The sequence below is a fragment of the Macaca fascicularis genome, chromosome 12, assembly GCF_037993035.2.
Source record: "Macaca fascicularis isolate 582-1 chromosome 12, T2T-MFA8v1.1".
Classification (NCBI taxonomy): Eukaryota; Metazoa; Chordata; class Mammalia; order Primates; family Cercopithecidae; genus Macaca; species Macaca fascicularis.
Window position 1 is genome coordinate 12,409,408 of NC_088386.1, and position 15,696 is coordinate 12,425,103.

Here is a 15,696-nt window from a genome sequence, read left to right on the forward strand (position 1 = left end):
TCAGGCGTTGCCACTGTCGCCCCTCTTCCTCAGTATCAACGTAGATTCAAACATTCTGCTTTGTTTACCTCCAGCCTGACAATTCCTATACAGAGTTGTGTCAAGCCTCCTTACACGCTGTTAGTGGGAAATATCAAAATTTGGATGAACAATCAAACTGTCCAGTGCATTAATTGTCATTTATACACTTGTGTTAACTCCCGTTTTGACTTCAGGAAAAGTGTAATGTTGGTTCGAGCTCAAGAAGGAATCTGGATACTGGTAACTTTACCCAGATCTTGGGAATCTTCCCCCTCAGTACATTTAATTGATGAAGTGTTACAACAAATTCTCAAAAGATCTAAGAGATTTGTTTTCACTTTAATCGCTGTGATCATGGGCCTAATTACGGTTACTGCACTGGCCACCACTGCTGGAATGGCATTACACCAATCTATTCAAACGGCTCATTTTGTTAATGATTGACAAGCCAATTCTACCCAAATGTGGAATTCTCAACAGGGCATTGGTCAAAAATTAGCTAATCAAATTAATGATTTAAGACAGTCTGTTATTTTGCTTGGAGATCGGGTAGTGAGTCTCGAACATTGCATGCAAATGCAGTGTGATTGGAATACTTCTGATTTCTTCATCATACCATATTCCTACAACAAGACTGATCATTTGTGGGAAATGGTCAAAGGACACCTTCTGGGTAGGGAAGATAATTTACCATTGGACATAACTAAATTAAAGAAACAAATTTTTTTTTTCATTTTTTTATTTATTATTATTATACTTTGAGTTCTAGGGTACATGTGCATAACGTGCAGGTTTGTTACATATGTATACTTGTGCCATGTTGGTGTGCTGCAGCCATCAACTCGTCAGCACCCATCAACTCCTCATTTATATCAGGTATAACTCCCAATGCAATCCCTCCCCCCTCCCCCAAAGAAACAAATTTTGAAGCCTCTCAAGCTCATTTATCCATTGTGCCTGGAGCTGAGGCGTTACATCAGGTGGCAGAAAGTCTTTCTGGACTAAACCCCACGACTTGGATTAAGTCTGTTGGGGGCTCCACTGTAGTAAATTTTGGAATCATGTTTCTCTGTTTAATTGGCTTGTTTTTAGTGTGCTGGACCAGTCAAAGAATCCTGCGTCAAAACCAAGAGAATGAACAAGACTTCATCGCCATGGCACATTTATATAAAAAGAAAGGGAGAGATGTTGCAGGAAGTCAGGGACCCCGAACAGAGGGACTGGCTGGAGCCGCAGCAGAGGAACATAAATTGTGAAGATTTCATGGACATTTATCAGTTCCCAAATAATACTTTTATAATTTCTTATGCCTGTCTTTACTTTAATCTCTTAATCCTGTTATCTTTGTAAGCTGAGGATGTACGTCACCTCAGGACCACTGTGGTAATTGTGTTAACTGTACAAATTGATTGTAAAACATATGTGTTTGAACAATATGAAATCTGTGCACCTTGAAAAAGAACAGAATAACAGCAATTTTTAGGAAACAAGGGAAGACAACCATGAGGTCTGACTGCCTGCGGGGTTGGGCAAAAACAGCCAAATTTTTCTTCTTGCAGAGAACCTATAAACAGGTGTGCAAGTAGGGAAGACATCACCAAATTCTTTTCCTAGCAACGAATATTAATATTAATACCCTGGGAAAGAAATGTGTTCCTAGGGGGGAGGCCTATAAACGCTGCTCTGGGAATGTCTGTCGTATGCGGTTGAGATAAGGCCTGAGATATACCCTGGTCTCCTGTAGTACCCTCAGGCTTAGTAGGTTGGGGAAAAACTCCGTCCTCGTAAATTTGTGGTCAGACAGGTTCTCTGCTCTCAAACCCTGTTTTCTGTTGTTTAAGATGTTTATCAGGACAATACATGTACCACTGAACATAGACCCTTATCAGTAGTTCTGCTTTTGCCCTTTGCCTTGTGATCTTTGTTGGACCCTTATCAGTAGTTCTGCTTTTTCCCTTTGTCCTGTTCCCTCAGAAGCATGTGATCTTTGTTAGGCCCTTATTAGTAGTTCTGCTTTTTGCCTTTTGAAGCACATGATCTTTGTATCTGTTTTACATCTCCTCCCCTTTTGAAACTCTTAATAAAAAACTTGCTGGTTTGAGGCTCAGGTGGGCATTACGGTCCTACCGATATGTGATGTCACCCCTGGTGGCCCAGCCTTAAAATTCCTCTCTTTGTACTCTTTCTCTTTATTTCTCTGCTGGCTGACACTTATGGAAAATAGAATGTATGTTGAAATATTGGGGGCAGGTTCCCCCCGATAATTTGTCCCCAGCTGACACCCTGTGAGCCAGCCCTGGGTGGTACAAGGACTCCTGTGGGAGCCACAGGAGCAGGTGCAGCCCCAGGCTGCTGGTGCTCTCAGAACTGCACAAACAGTACTTTCTGAGAAACCAGTAAAGTACTTGCTAGTGAGGGGGGAGGGCATCTCCCAAACCGGCTATGACCGAGTCACCTGAGGTGCCTAAAAGTCTCTGTCATCTGTGCCTCACTCCAGCTTTGGAAGTGGGACCTCATTGTCTAAGCCACTCTTCCGGAATGAGCTGCACAGTCAAGGGACAGATTTCACACCAGCACCTTATGCTAGCCCAGAGACAGATGTCACTCGCTGCGCCACAGCAGAGATGCAGACTAAGTGGCAGCCAGGGGCCATGAGAGGGAACGTTGTGGAGGGGGACAGTAAGCCCTGGGCTTGGATCCAGTTAAATCACCTCTGAGCCTTCATTTCTTCACTCAAATAATGGGCACAGTAATCCCCATTACACAATATTGAGGTATGATCCCCACCGCAAAGGGCAGTGGGATTGTAAATCCAGAGCTGGAGGGGAACATCTGGCAAGAAGGGTCTAGAGAGCTGTCTCCTTTTCTTCGATATTACTTCTCAACAACCTACCTCCTACGTCCTCCAGAGTCAAGCTCCAGCCTTTCTCCTCTGCAAGCTCCCAGGATTCTTCTCCCTGCTGCCTGCAGAGGACACACGCCTTGCCCACTAACTGTTGCCTAGACAGCTGTCTGTGGCTTCCCCTGGGACTTGGGGAACGCCTCCTGTCAGGTTCACACTCCATTCCTGATGAGGGTTTCTACCCTGGCTCGTGCACTCTGGAATAAGGGACCAGCTGGGCCTCAGACAAACCTCAAACACTGTAAACCCTGCCTCGCGCAGGGCCTGGGGCAGGAACATCCCCGACAGAAGTACCTGCAGACTGTGGTCTCAGCCAGCCTGCCTCATCTTCCTCAGTGTGGCTGAACTGGGAAGGAGGCGAGAAAGGCCACTTCTACCATCCTCCTCCTCCCCACAAAGGGCCAGCACACCCTGGGCCAGGGTGCAGGGCAGGACCGCCTGCCTCATACCCTACCAGGTACGCAGCTGAAGCACTACCAGAGGTCTTTAGAGAAAGGAAGCAAGGCTGAGGTCAGACAGAGCAAGTCATCTCAAGAACTCAGATCACTAAAGTTATTTAAAGTAACAAATACACTTTTAATTGATCTCAGATAAAAACTACTCAAGGAAGGTCAGTAATCGTTTTAGCCTCTAATCTGTTAGAGCCGTATGGTGAGCAGCCTTGAGTAGCTGGGCTAACTGGTTATTTTCCGGAATTCCCACCATCCATGGTATTAGAAAAAACAAGGCATTGTCTCAGTTTAGGAGAAACACATGGCCTAGTAACCAAATCCAGTCACTCATATCCCGTATTTTTTCTTTAGCTCTTCTACTTTGTCGATGTAAGCTTTCATGGCATCTTCCTTGGTAGTCCCTGTAAGGAATCGATAGGATTATTTGTCAGGGAGGCAGCGTGGTAGGAAATAAGCAGCTTCCAGAGCCCCAGACAGCTCTGCTGTAACTCTCCGAGGCTCAGTTTCTCACTTATAAAGTTGAGATTCTACTAATTACATGTTGGAGGAGACAGTATCCATGGAACCTGGCCCGAAGTGAATGCTCTATAAGCCACCGTACTCAGAAAGCCTGGTGGGGCTGGCCAAGACCTGTCGCCCATCTGCTGGACATCTGCATCCCCCACCTGTCCCGGGGGTAATGGCCAGTGTAAGCCTCGGGGGAGAGGCGCCACCCTCCAGACGGGCAAGAAACTGTCACCGTGGTGCCTTTACTGGTCCTGCTAACTCTCGTGGCTGACATTGGCTTTGGCCTTTTCAGTGTCTCTGGGTTGGGCTCCTATCTCCCAGAGCTGTTAAGCTGGCAGTGAAAAAGCAAAGTCAGGCACCTTCTTCTCCCCAGAGGGAGGCTATGAGAAAAGTTTCAGGAACTCTGAGCAAAAGTGGTTGCTTCTTGGAGGGGAATGAGGCAAATCTTTGTCTTCTTGCTGCAGTAGAAAGGACACGGAAGGTATCCCTCAGAGACAGTGACACCCAGTTTCCTAGATTCTGTGGTGAAGGAGAGAGACCCTCTGGAACTCAGAGCTTGTCGTGAAGCACTGGAGAGTATGGGGCCTGAGGATGGTATGGAAATGTCCCATGAAAACGGCCAGGCAGACGGGCATTCCCTTCCCAGTTACTTGCAGATCCTGGGAGTATGTTTATTGTATCGTAACCCTTTCTGAATTCAAGGATTGCTCATATGCAGAAAGACAGAGGGCTTATTCAGAAACTAGCCAGCAGGAACGCCAATGCTGCCAGGAGTTTTGGTGCCAACTCTTGGGTCTTGCTGCTGCAGGTGGCACGTGATTAAGTACGAGCTTGGATACTTCTTGGCTGCTGGTGCTTAGCATATAATGGCTCCATTCACTGAGCCTACGATGCCAGTGGCAGGCCATGCATTAGCTCATTCCCTTCTTTTATGTACCCTTCTGGCTAGGAGGGAACTGGGGAGGGCCACTGGGGTTAGGAGGTCACAGCCTGGCCTTGTAGGGGAGAGGGAGCTGCAGACAGGAAACCACCCCTTATTCTGAACACATCCGAAGCCCACGCCAACTACATTATTTCCAAAACTATTTTTCAGTGGCCTGATTCCCAGCCCCTCCTCTCTAAATGATACTCCTGCTCAGAGATGGTGCTTTTAGAAAAGGCATAAACAGTGTTAGGAAAAAAAGTAGGTGGCCCAGTTTTTTCCCATTCTGGCACAGCTCAGGCTGGTTTCCCACACGTGCCCCATTGACTTTGTGTCCTCTCCTCTTCCTTTACACTTCATAATGAAGACTCTTTCATTACTGGGTTTCACAAATGAAGGAAATTGATTAGAACAATTACCTTTCAGCTCATTCCAGGCATCCCACTTGGCCTTGCCCGTGAAGTCCAACATCCCGGGCCGTTCTTAAACAAGGAAAGAAAAGGCATTAGATCTGGTTTGAATTCTAATGGAGAACTTGATCAACCTTCTTGCCATAAATGCCATCTTCTATTACACCTGTTCCTTCTAGGCTCTCTCATGGGGTTAAATAGGTCTAGTAGAGTGGGTTCTGCCCTAAGAAAACCAGATATACGCCAATCCAAACTTAAAATCTAGAGCAAATAGGAAGAACACTATTCTTATGACAAGATAACCTTTTTCTTACAAGTTAAGTGACTCCAAAATTTCTCCTTTAAAAAAATTATACTTTAATTACAATTGTTTTTAAAACATCCATTCATATGGCTTAAAATTCAAAAGCGACAGAGGAAAATACTATAAAGTTTCTCTCCCACCCCTGCTCTTAGCTACCCAATTTCTCTCCCTAATCAGTAATGATATCAAGTGTCCTTTCCCATGAACTGTTTATATCCTAGCCCCATTTTTCTACCAAATTGTTAGTCTATTTCTTGCTGCTCTGTGGGCGTTTTCACCGAGGGTAAGGTTTCTTTAAGTTACATGATGACTTTATGCTTATAGACCTGTTATCATCTGCAGTTGGGAAACATACTCACCATCTCCCTGTTGTCCTATTTCACTAACACGCCCAGCCCCAAAGCCAAAGGGAACAGCGTCCGTAGCCTGGAGCACTGTGTCTGAGAAAATGTTCCTGAGCGCTTTCAGGGAACTGTTCCCAGGGACAGCTGAAACAAACTGCCCTTGCGGTCATCATCAGGATCCTAGAATAGCACTCCTCGACAGCTCTCTCCAAGCGATGGAAATGGAAATGTACATGTATATTTGCAATGTCCAATTCAGGAGCCACTTGCCACACCAAGTACCTGAAATGACTACTGGGCATCTGAAATGTGGCTCCTGTGAATGAAGACTAAACTTGATTTTATTTAACTATTTTTAGTTTTTTTTTTTTTTTTTTGAGACAGAGTCTCGTTCTGTTGACCAGGCTGGAGTGCAGTGGTGCGTCTTCAGCTCACCACAACCTCTACCTCCCCAGATTCAAGCGATTCTCCTGTCTCAGCCTCCCAAGTATCTGGGACTACGGACACGTGCCACCATGCCCAGCTAATTTTTGTATTTTTAGTAGAGATGGGTTTCACTACGTTGGCCAGGTTAGTCTCAAACTCCTGACCTCGTGATCCACCCGCCTCGGCCTCCCAAAGTGCTGGGATTACAGGCATGAGTCACTGCGCCCAGCCTCAGTTAAAATTTATAGAGTCATATGTGGCTACTGGCTATTGTACTAAACTATTGTGTTTGGACTGTCATGTTTTATAATCGTGTAATAGGGCTGTATAGTACAGCCCTAGAGAGCCAATGATACCTCTTTGATCAGTAAGTGAAAGATTCCCATGCCAGTCTATCTAGACTCATGTGAAAACCGGTAACTCTAGTACCAGCACAGGCCAGTCTCTGTGAAAACACTGTCAGAAAAGCATCTCAGCACCTCTGGCCTCCTCCACTTCACCTTTCCTTCCCCTCCCTGGAAGGACAGAGTTTACGAACTCACTGTAAAACCCATCTTCGCCACAAGACCTTCCTCAACTAAGTGCTCCATGTGAACCCCAGGGTTTGATTTGGTACTGCCTGCGATCTGTCATTCTGGGTGCCATTTCCTGCTTCTAGCTGGCTGACAGCCAGCCCACATGCTCCATCTTCCACCCCAGCTACTGTGGAAATGGGGACCATGCTCACTTTCCTCCTCAACAGGGGCAGGGGAGACCTCCCGTCTGTGCTGCCATGACAACCCTGAGTCCTTGCACAGAATGCACTGTGCTGTTGCCTCAGTATCCACCCATGTTTCAGGGACTTAGGGACAGAATGAAACCTGCCCAAGGTAGGAAAGACGTTATTACAGAACATGATAGTCCAAAGTACAGCCTCAAAATCTGCACCAAGATTTTCGGACAGGGAAAAAGTTGTCATCAGGAAGGCACAGACTTGTTAGCGAAATGCTCTGACCTGGCCCAAGGAACCAGGTGCTTCTCTGCTCCTGACATCAGGCTTGGCCAGGCTGTCAAGTGCTCCACCTTTGATCCTGCCCATCTAGGGCAGAAGCTGAACGGCTCAACAATGATGCCACTGAGCTGAGAGCCTACAGCAAGTCTTTTCCAAGCTGCAGCCTTTGCTTCTTCCCTAGTGGAGAGGAGCTGCTGGTGATAACCAGTAAAGACCTTCTAAAGCCAGGATTTGAATTCTGCTACTACTGGAAACACTGAGAATCCGGAACACCACTTTTCCAACCCAGGAACCATCACCATACCCCAACTGAAGAGTAGGGCCTCAGGCAGTTTGAGAGTGAAGTTCCCAGGGACTTCCAGTCTGGGCTGCTGAGCCTGCTTTGATGAGAAGAGGCCCTCCCAACCCCCGCTCCGCATACCTGTATTTATGTCGCCCACGGTTGCTTGTTTGTAGCGGCCATAGATGAACAGCATCTCATCATCGGCTGGCTTGGTCTTAAGGCGCTTAACCTCCTCTGCAGCTTTCTCAAACTCAGCCTAAATGGAAGGGAGAGGAGAGGACTGAGGGCCTCCTCTGGGTGGGAGAGGGTAGGAGTCCTGCTGTGGCCTGAACAGAGTCCAGTTACAGGGATGGAGAGGTGGGAAAGGTGGCACCCTTCGGGCAATGCAGCCCCTGAAGTGTGTCTGCCCCACCCTGCCCCAACAGGGCAGCTAGAAAGATTCAGCAACACAAGAAGGGGAAGCCCCTCCAGTTCACTCATTCAATGGAAAACCCTGTATCCAGCGCTCTCACAAACGCAGGCATCAGGTCTGGAAATACAGCAGTGAAGAGGGCAGGCCAAGCCTTTGCCCGCAGTGGGTGTCCACCCCACGGGAGAAGTGGGAGAAGCAGCGCGGCCAACTGCCTGGCCACCACCGTGCCAGGCACTAGGGAGTGGCTGGGGTTTCAGCTAAGCCCTGGCCTGGGGACAGAGGCGGCACAGCATGCTGGAAACCTCTGAAAGGGGACAGGGCATAAGTGCCCCGGTGTCAGCGCCGGAGCCCGTTGGTCCCCTCCCTCCCCCTGGGGCCTGGGCATTCAACACTGACCTCTGTCCCAGTGCCCGGATTGGCAGAGGCAGGCGGGAGGGGCCAGAGGTCGCCCCACATAGCTTGGTCTCCGATAAGGGTCTACGCTGGAGGGAAAGGAGGGGTCCCTGGGTCACCTCTCCCCGCCCGCGATTCTCCTCGTCCCGCACTCGGAGAACCCGGCCCCGTACTTCCCCTGACCTCCAAGCTCCCGTCCACGGCCTCCTCGCTTCCCCACTCCGCCGCGACGTCCCGCCCTGTGCTTCGGGATAGGGACTGAGTCTCCTCGCTCCTCCAATCCGTGCAACCCCTTCCCCCATCTTTCCATCGAGCACCCTCGACTCCCACTCCTCTCCCGCTACACAGCGAAGTCCACCCCATGGGCAACTTTCCGGCAGTTGCGGGGTGGGCAGCAGAGTTAGAAATCCCCAAACGGAAAATCCCGCTCACAAAGCTCTGTCCAACGAATCAGGGCTGGGCATGGGTCCAGGAGGAACTGCGGGGCACGAAAGGAAAGAGCCCGAGAGTTTCTGGCTGCCGGGTGAGCCACCAACAGGCCTCCAGCCCGCTGCACCGTCCCAGCCTGGCTGTGCACGCGCTGTACCTGAGACATCCTGGCCGCCTTGCAAGAACTCCAGGGAGACTGCGGAGGAGGCGAGGACCAGGAAACGATCGCTCAGACTGCACTGGCAAGCGCTTTTAGAGGCGCGGTTCACTCGCCCCAACCCCGCTCGGGCGAGCACCGGAAAGCCAATCAGAAGCCAGCTCTGTGCTAGGGGCGTGCCCAGCCCCAGCCGCGGCGCCAGCCCCGCCCGAGCCCACGTGGGACTGCTTGCGCACGCGCTGGGAGTAGCCGAAGGGGACGCCGGGAGCAGGTGGGGACCACGGAAGTAGAGCGGTTAGTTTTGCGGATGGGAGTAGGTTGAGAGTTGGGTTCAGTACTGGACCGTTGTGGGGACGGCACGCGGGGGAGGGGGAGGGGACGCAGATCGAAGAGCGGAGGTCCATATATTTCTTTTCTTTCCTTAAATCTCTTGCCCGGCCTGCAGAGGCCGGAAGTTGCTTCTCTGGACAAGTAAACTCTCAGACCTGGGAATGGTGAGCGGGACCCGCTCGTCTCTTGGGGTCTAGAGGAGACCCCCGGAGATGGTCCCTGGTGAGCTGCGTGATGGTGGAAAGCTGGACTGGTCTCCAGAAGCCAGAAGCGAAGCCGAGGCCTCTTCCTCTGAACTTTTGGCACGCGTTCTTTGACTTGCCTGTGGCCTTAGTATCAGTCCTGTATTGCACATTGATGTCTGTGGTGCATTTCTCCATCTGGGGCCTTAAAGGCAGGGACAGTGTCTTATTTGTCTTGATTTAACAAACTTGGACAGGACCAGGTGTTCAGCACATATTTAACAATAAGTTAAATATAGAGTTCTTTAGAGGCTTAGAGAGTTGGAAGTTTATAGTTTTAAATGAAGGAGGGGGAGTATTGAGGGAAGGTGACATTTGAGAAAGTTCCTCAAGGAAGGGCGGGAGGATTCCAAGCAGAGAACAAGTGTAAAGGCGTGGACAAGGAACCAGGAGAAGAGTAGAAAGATGAGGCTGGAGAGTTTTGGAGGTGGCAGGCTGGCTAAGTGATGTAGAAGTTGGTCTTCACAGGGACTTTGACTGTCATGCTGAGTGAGATGAGAAATCGTAAAAGGATTTGAAAAGAGGATGAGGAGACGGAGGGGAACGGCTTTGCGAGATTGTTACAGAGTCTACTTTCCATGGGAACAGAAAGGAGCAGCACAGGTGTCTGGAAGTGTTTTAGGATCGATGTTTAAGAAGCTAAAGGAAGACTTCTCTGGAAGTGGTTACAAAGGAGCTGGGTGACGAGAGGGAAATGATGGAAAATTCTCTGGAGATCGTTAAAAAGGCAAAATCCTTCCTCTCTAATTCATAATTTGTGGCAAGAGGGCTGGACTACAAATCTCTCTGCCCTGCCTACACCTCCCCCCTCCTCAGGGAAGGTAGATACTTTCAGACTTAACTTACTAACTTAGTGTAGGTCAGGTTTTATGGACGGTTTGGGAAGAAATGAAGATGCAGTAGGGAACAAATCTAGGGTTTTCAGTCTGAGAATTTTGTTTGAGAAAGAAAAACGAAACAAATTAACAAAAATCTTGGAGTTAAATATGGGGAAAGTACACTGAAGTGTAAGAAATGCAGGTTTCTTCGAAAATCACAATTCAGAGCTGCTTTTTCCATTTGAGGCCTGGATTTGGTTTTGCTCTACTTGGTGCTTACAGCTTCCTTGATGGAAACTCAGATTGCTTGTGTGGGCCAGATTTGCAGTCAAATACATCCCCTAGTCAGCAGGTTTTAAGTTAGGGTATTGTCACGATTAGGTACTTTGATAATGCAATTATCACTTCTCAAAGATCAGTTGCTTTGATTTAGTTTTTTAGTTTTTTGTTTTTTTTCTTTTTGTGTGTGATAGGGTCTCACTCTTTTACCCAGGCTGTAGTTCAGTGGCACAATCTCAGCTCTCTGCAGCCTTGAACTGCAGGCCTCAAGCGATCCTCCCACCTTAGCCTCCCGAGTAGCTGGAACTATGGGTACAACCACCATGCCTGGCTAATATTTTTATTTTTATATTCACAACTTGGCTGTTTGGTGCAAGGGGCCTAATATTCAACCTCTCTTGGCTTTTATCATGCCTTCCTCACTAAGCTTAATCATTTCTAACTTTTGATTTAAAATCAGAGACTAACAATGCTTCCTGTCACTTGAAAACCTAGAGGCCATTGCAGTGTTATTAATTGGCCTAATTTCAATATTGTTGTGCATGTTTTGTTAGATTTACACCTAAATACTTGTTTTTGAGTGATTGCAAATGTTATTGTATTTTGTATTTGTATTCGTATTGTATATTGTATTCCATGTGTTCTTTGCTACTATTTGGAAATACAGTTGGTTTTGTGTGTTTATTTTGTATCCTGTGACTTTGCCAAATTCATTAATTCTAGATTTTTTTTTTTTTGTTTTGAGAATTCTTGGGATTTTCTGTGTAGATAATCATGTCATCTGCAAATATAGGGACAGTTTTATTTCTTCCTTTCTCAACTCTCTGCCTTTTATTTCCTTTTCTTGCCTTGTTTCACTGGCTAAAACTTCCAGCAGCAGGTTGAGTAAGAATGGTGAGAATGGCTGTCTTTCCTTGTTCCTGATCTTAGGGGGAAAGCATTTAGTCTTTCCTCATGAAGTCTAATGTTAGCTCTAGTTTTGGTTTTTTTTGGTTTGTTTTTTGTAGTTGCTCTTTATCAAATTGAGATGTTCCCCTCTTTTCTTGTTTTTCTGAGAGTCCTTATTGTGAATGGGTGTTCAATCTCTATTGATGTTTGTCAGGTGCCTTTTCTGTATCACTTGATGTGATCGTGTGATTTTTCTTCAGCTTGTTAATTTGGTGGATTACATTGATTGATTTTCAAATATTAAACTAACATTGCTTCTCTTGAAAAAACTACTTGGTCATGGTGTATAATTATTTTTATGTATTGCTAAATTCTATTTGTTAATGTCTTACTAAGGATTTTCATGTCTATATTCATAAGGGATATTGGTCTGTTGTCTTTTTTTAGTAATGGCTTTGTCTGGCTTTATTATTGTGGAAAAACTAGCTTCATAAAATGAATTAGGAAATGTTCCTTCCTTTTCCATTTTCTGAAAGAGGTTGTGTACAATTGATGTTAATTCTTCTTTAAATGTTTTGTAGAGTTCTCTAGTGAAACTTTCTAAGACTGGAGATTTCTTTTCTTTTCTCCTTCCTCCCTTCCTTCCTTCCTTTTTTCCAGGAACCCCATCAGGTTCTTATGGAGATTTCTTTCTTGGGAGTTCTTAAATTATGGATTTAATTTCCTTAATAGTTATAGGGCTATTCATATTGTTTATTTCATACTGGTGAGTGTTGGTAGTTTGAGTTTTTAAAGAAATTGGTCCATTTTGTCTGTGCTGTGAAATGTATGTATGTAATTAGTTTGTATTCCCTTATTATCCTTTTGATATGTGCAAAGCCTATAATGATATCCTCCATTTCATTACCGATATTGGTTATTTGTGCCTTCTTTTTTTTCCTAGCTGGTCTTGCTTAAGATTTTTCAGTGTTTAAAAAATCTTTTCAAAGAACCAGCTCTTTTCTCATGGATTTTCCGTTTTCTGTTTTCAATTTTGTTGATTTCTGCTCCTGATTATTTCTTTCCTTATGCTTGCTTTGGGTTTGTTCTGCTCTTGATTTTCTAGGTTCTTGAGGTGGGAGCTTAGATTATTGACTTGAGACTTTTTCTCATTTAATATATGCATTTAGTGCAATACATTTTCCTCTTCACAGTGCTTTAACTGTGTCCAACTTTTATTCAGTTCAGTGTATTTTTAGTTTCTTTTTTTTTGAGACGGAGTCTCCCTCTGTCACCCAGGCGGGAGAACAGTGATCTCGGCTCACTGCAACCTCTGCCTCCTGGGTTCAAGCGATTCTCCTGTTTCAGCCTCCTGAGTAGCTGGATTACAGTGCCTGCCACCAAGCCCAGCTGATTTTTGTATTTTTAGTAGAGATGGGGTTTCTTTTTTTTTTTTTTTTTTTTTTTTTTTTTTGAGACGGAGTCTCGCTGTGTCTCCCAGGCTGGAGTGCAGTGGCGTGATCTCGGCTCACTGCAAGCTCCGCCTCCTGGGTTCACGCCATTCTCCCGCCTCAGCCTCCCAAGTAGCTGAGACTACAGGCGCCCGCCACCACGCCCGGCTAGTTTTTTTGTATTTTTAGTAGAGACGGGGTTTCACCATGTTAGCCAGGATAGTCTCGATCTCCTGACCTCGTGATCCACCCGCCTCGGCCTCCCAAAGTGCTGGGATTACAGGCTTGAGCCACCGCGCCCGGCCTAGAGATGGGGTTTCATCATGTTGGCTAGTCTGGTCTCCAACTCCTGACCTGAAGTGATCTGCCCACCTCAACCTCCCAAAGTGCTGGGATTACAGGTGTGAGCCACCGAACCTGGCCTTAGTTTCCTTTGGGACTTCCTCTTTGGTCCAGGGCTTGTTTAGTAGTCTGTTCCTTAGTTTCCAAGTGTTTGAAGACTTTGCTGGTAGCTTTCTGTTTCTGATTTCCAATTTGATTCCACTATGGTCAGAGAACACACTGTTTAATTTCACTTCTTTAAACTCATCATGGTTTTTTCCTGTGGTGCAGAATATGGATGTCTTGGCATCTATTTTGTGGATACTTGAAAAGAATGTGCATTTTGCAGTCATTAGTGGGGCGTTCCATAAATGTCCATTACATCCTGTTGGGTGGATGGTGTTGTACAGCAGCGGTCCTCAACCTTTTTGGCACCAGGGACCGGTTTCATGGAAGACAGTTTTTTCATGGATGGGGTGGTAGGGGGATGGTTTTGGGTTGAAACTGTCCCACCTCAAATCATCAGGCATTAGATTCTCACAAGGAACGTGCAACGTAGATCCTTCATATGCTCAGTTCACAATAGGGTTCGCGCTCCTATGGGAATCTAATGCCACCACTGAGAGGAGGAGTTGATTCCGTTCCTTCTCCCTATAGGTCCCACAGGGGCAATCAGAGTAGCTCATTTGCTACTGTGTGTGCAGTGGATTTGTGTCACAGCTGTAAAACCCCAGGTTTAGGTAAATCAAATTCTTTATAAAGGGCTGCAGGCAAACCTGCCCAGCCTTACCCTGGAGTGAGAGATCTTCATTGTACTGGACAGTCTGGTGGGAGATACTGTCTCTGTCTGTCTAAGCTGTTCGCTATATACATATCCTTGAAAGATGGTTAAGAATGAAAGCAGCCAGCGCCTCTACTTCTGAGACACTTAGAAGTGTGAGAGACCCATGGAGAAATGTCTCCTAACACACAATACAGGGATTAACATTCTCACTGATGATTGCAAATCAAGAAAAAGAGGGTTTATACCCAGTATACCTTGTTTAAGAAAGCAAGTGTATGAAATATTCTTTCCAAATGGTTAAGTCTCCAACCCTTGGGAAAGCTCACCTGTCCAGAATGGTTTATGGAGAGTCTTGCATATCTTGAGCAGAGAAAACAAATTATGGTTTTGTACATTTGCTCCAGATTGAAGGTCATAATGGCAGGTCTGAGGAATTGTAGGTGTTGATTTGTCAGTGGGTGGTGTACTGTACGTGTGAACAGTAATCAAGGATATATTTATTTGGAACTGATAATGGTTCTTCCTCAGGGAAGGTCAGCTGCTAATGTCATTGGGTAGTAAAGCAGTTACAGCACGGAGAAGCATGTGCCAGTCAGCAGATTAGCTAAAATTCATCTTGTACCTAATGTGTTACCTAACCCCCTAGAGGTGGAAGAGTTTATTTTTTTAACCTATCTAAAAAATGGTTGAGGTTAAAGACTTTGAAATCATTTATAAATGAATTGTCGAAAATATATTTCTCAAAAGTTCTGTCAGTGAAAGATGATTTAACCAACTCTTCTAGAATAATGGTGCTTTCATTTGTATTATGCAGCTAAACAAACAAAAAAATGCCAAGAAGTTTTCAAATGTTATTTAACCCTCATATAGTCCTAGTTTATAAATGTAGGGGTTTTTTTGTTCATTTGTTTGTTTTTATATTTTGAGACGGAGCCTCACACCGTCTCCCAGGCTGGAGTGCAGTGGCACGATCTTGGCTCCCTGCAGCCTCTGCCTCCTGGTTCAAGTGATTCTCATGCCTCAACCTCCCAAGTAACTGGGATTACAGGAGCATGCCACCACGCCCGGCTAATTTTTTTCTGTATTTTTAGTAGAGACGGAGTTTCACCATGTTGGCCAGGCTGGTCTTGAACTCCTGACCTCAAGTGATCCATCAGTGATCCGCCTGCCTCAGCCTCCCAAAGTGCTGGGATTACAAGCATGAGCCACCGTGCCCTGCCCTAAATGTAGTTTATAAATGCCGAGTTTCATATTTAAAAAAATATGCTTTTGAAAAAATGTAAAGCAGATTCTTTAATTGACACGTAATTGTACATATTTGGGCAGCACAGTTTGATGTTTCAGTACATATATATGTTGTAGAATGAGCAATTCAGGGTATTTAGTGTGACCATTGCCTCATGCATTTATCTTTTTGTGGTGAGGATATTTAAAAATCTCTCTTCTAGCTATTTTGTAATGTACTGTTAACCATAGAACGCCAGAACTTATTCTTCCTATTTAATTTTAGCTGTGCCTTCAACCAGCCTCTCCCAATCCTTTTCTCACCCCTTCTCCAGTCTATCCTAAAAAGAAAATTCCTGGGGCTGCTCGTGGTAGCTCATGCCTATAATCCCAACACTTTGGGAGGTTGAGGCAGGTGGATCGCCTG

The 15,696-nt window shown here is 45.9% G+C and overlaps 2 protein-coding genes across 46 annotated transcripts in view; one reads left to right on the plus strand and one right to left on the minus strand.

Annotated features, from left to right (window-relative positions):
* Positions 1-3,478: 3,478 nt before the first annotated feature.
* Positions 3,479-9,023, minus strand: DBI (diazepam binding inhibitor, acyl-CoA binding protein). Of its 6 annotated transcripts, none has more exons than XM_015431999.4 (5): positions 8,954-9,023; positions 8,371-8,456; positions 7,701-7,818; positions 5,224-5,286; positions 3,479-3,776 (listed from the first exon to the last, which is right to left on the minus strand). In XM_015431999.4, exons 2-5 carry the CDS (start codon positions 8,428-8,430, stop codon positions 3,703-3,705), a joined length of 315 nt encoding a protein of 104 aa, XP_015287485.1. In that variant the 5' UTR covers positions 8,431-8,456; positions 8,954-9,023; the 3' UTR covers positions 3,479-3,702. The 6 variants fall into 6 exon arrangements, with proteins under 6 accessions (XP_015287485.1, XP_015287486.1, XP_065381474.1 ...); XM_015432000.4 differs by having other exon boundaries at positions 8,800-9,023; XM_065525402.2 differs by lacking the exon at positions 8,954-9,023 and adding an exon at positions 8,551-8,742 and having other exon boundaries at positions 8,371-8,451.
* A 171-nt stretch (positions 9,024-9,194) lies between these two features.
* The window catches only part of C12H2orf76 (chromosome 12 C2orf76 homolog), a 131,268-nt gene continuing 124,766 nt past the window's right edge, over positions 9,195-15,696 (plus strand). For 18 of the 40 annotated variants that reach the window (XR_012421066.1, XR_006690987.3, XR_006690988.3 and 15 more), the window contains exon 1: positions 9,195-9,505. Coding sequence is in view for 11 of the 40 variants with exons in the window: in XM_065525400.1 (XP_065381472.1) it covers positions 9,496-9,505 (10 nt within the window). In the remaining 29 variants the exon portion in view is untranslated. Of the gene's footprint in view, positions 10,935-15,696 lie in introns of all 40 variants that reach the window. The other 22 variants (XR_012421062.1, XR_012421067.1, XR_012421073.1 and 19 more) reach the window with 5 other exon arrangements.

What these genes read in the sequence shown, in the direction of transcription:
- DBI (XM_065525402.2), bottom strand. Translation starts at nt 8,730, where the DNA reads ATGGGGTGGACTTCGCTGTGTAGCGGGAGAGGAGTGGGAGTCGAGGGT. An exon ending in CCGTGGACGGGAGCTTGGAG is followed by an intron (nt 8,452 to 8,550) that starts GTCAGGGGAAGT and finishes CCTCCAGCGTAG; the next exon opens with ACCCTTATCGGAGACCAAGC. An exon ending in TGCCTGGAATGAGCTGAAAG is followed by an intron (nt 3,777 to 5,223) that starts GTAATTGTTCTA and finishes GATTCCTTACAG; the next exon opens with GGACTACCAAGGAAGATGCC.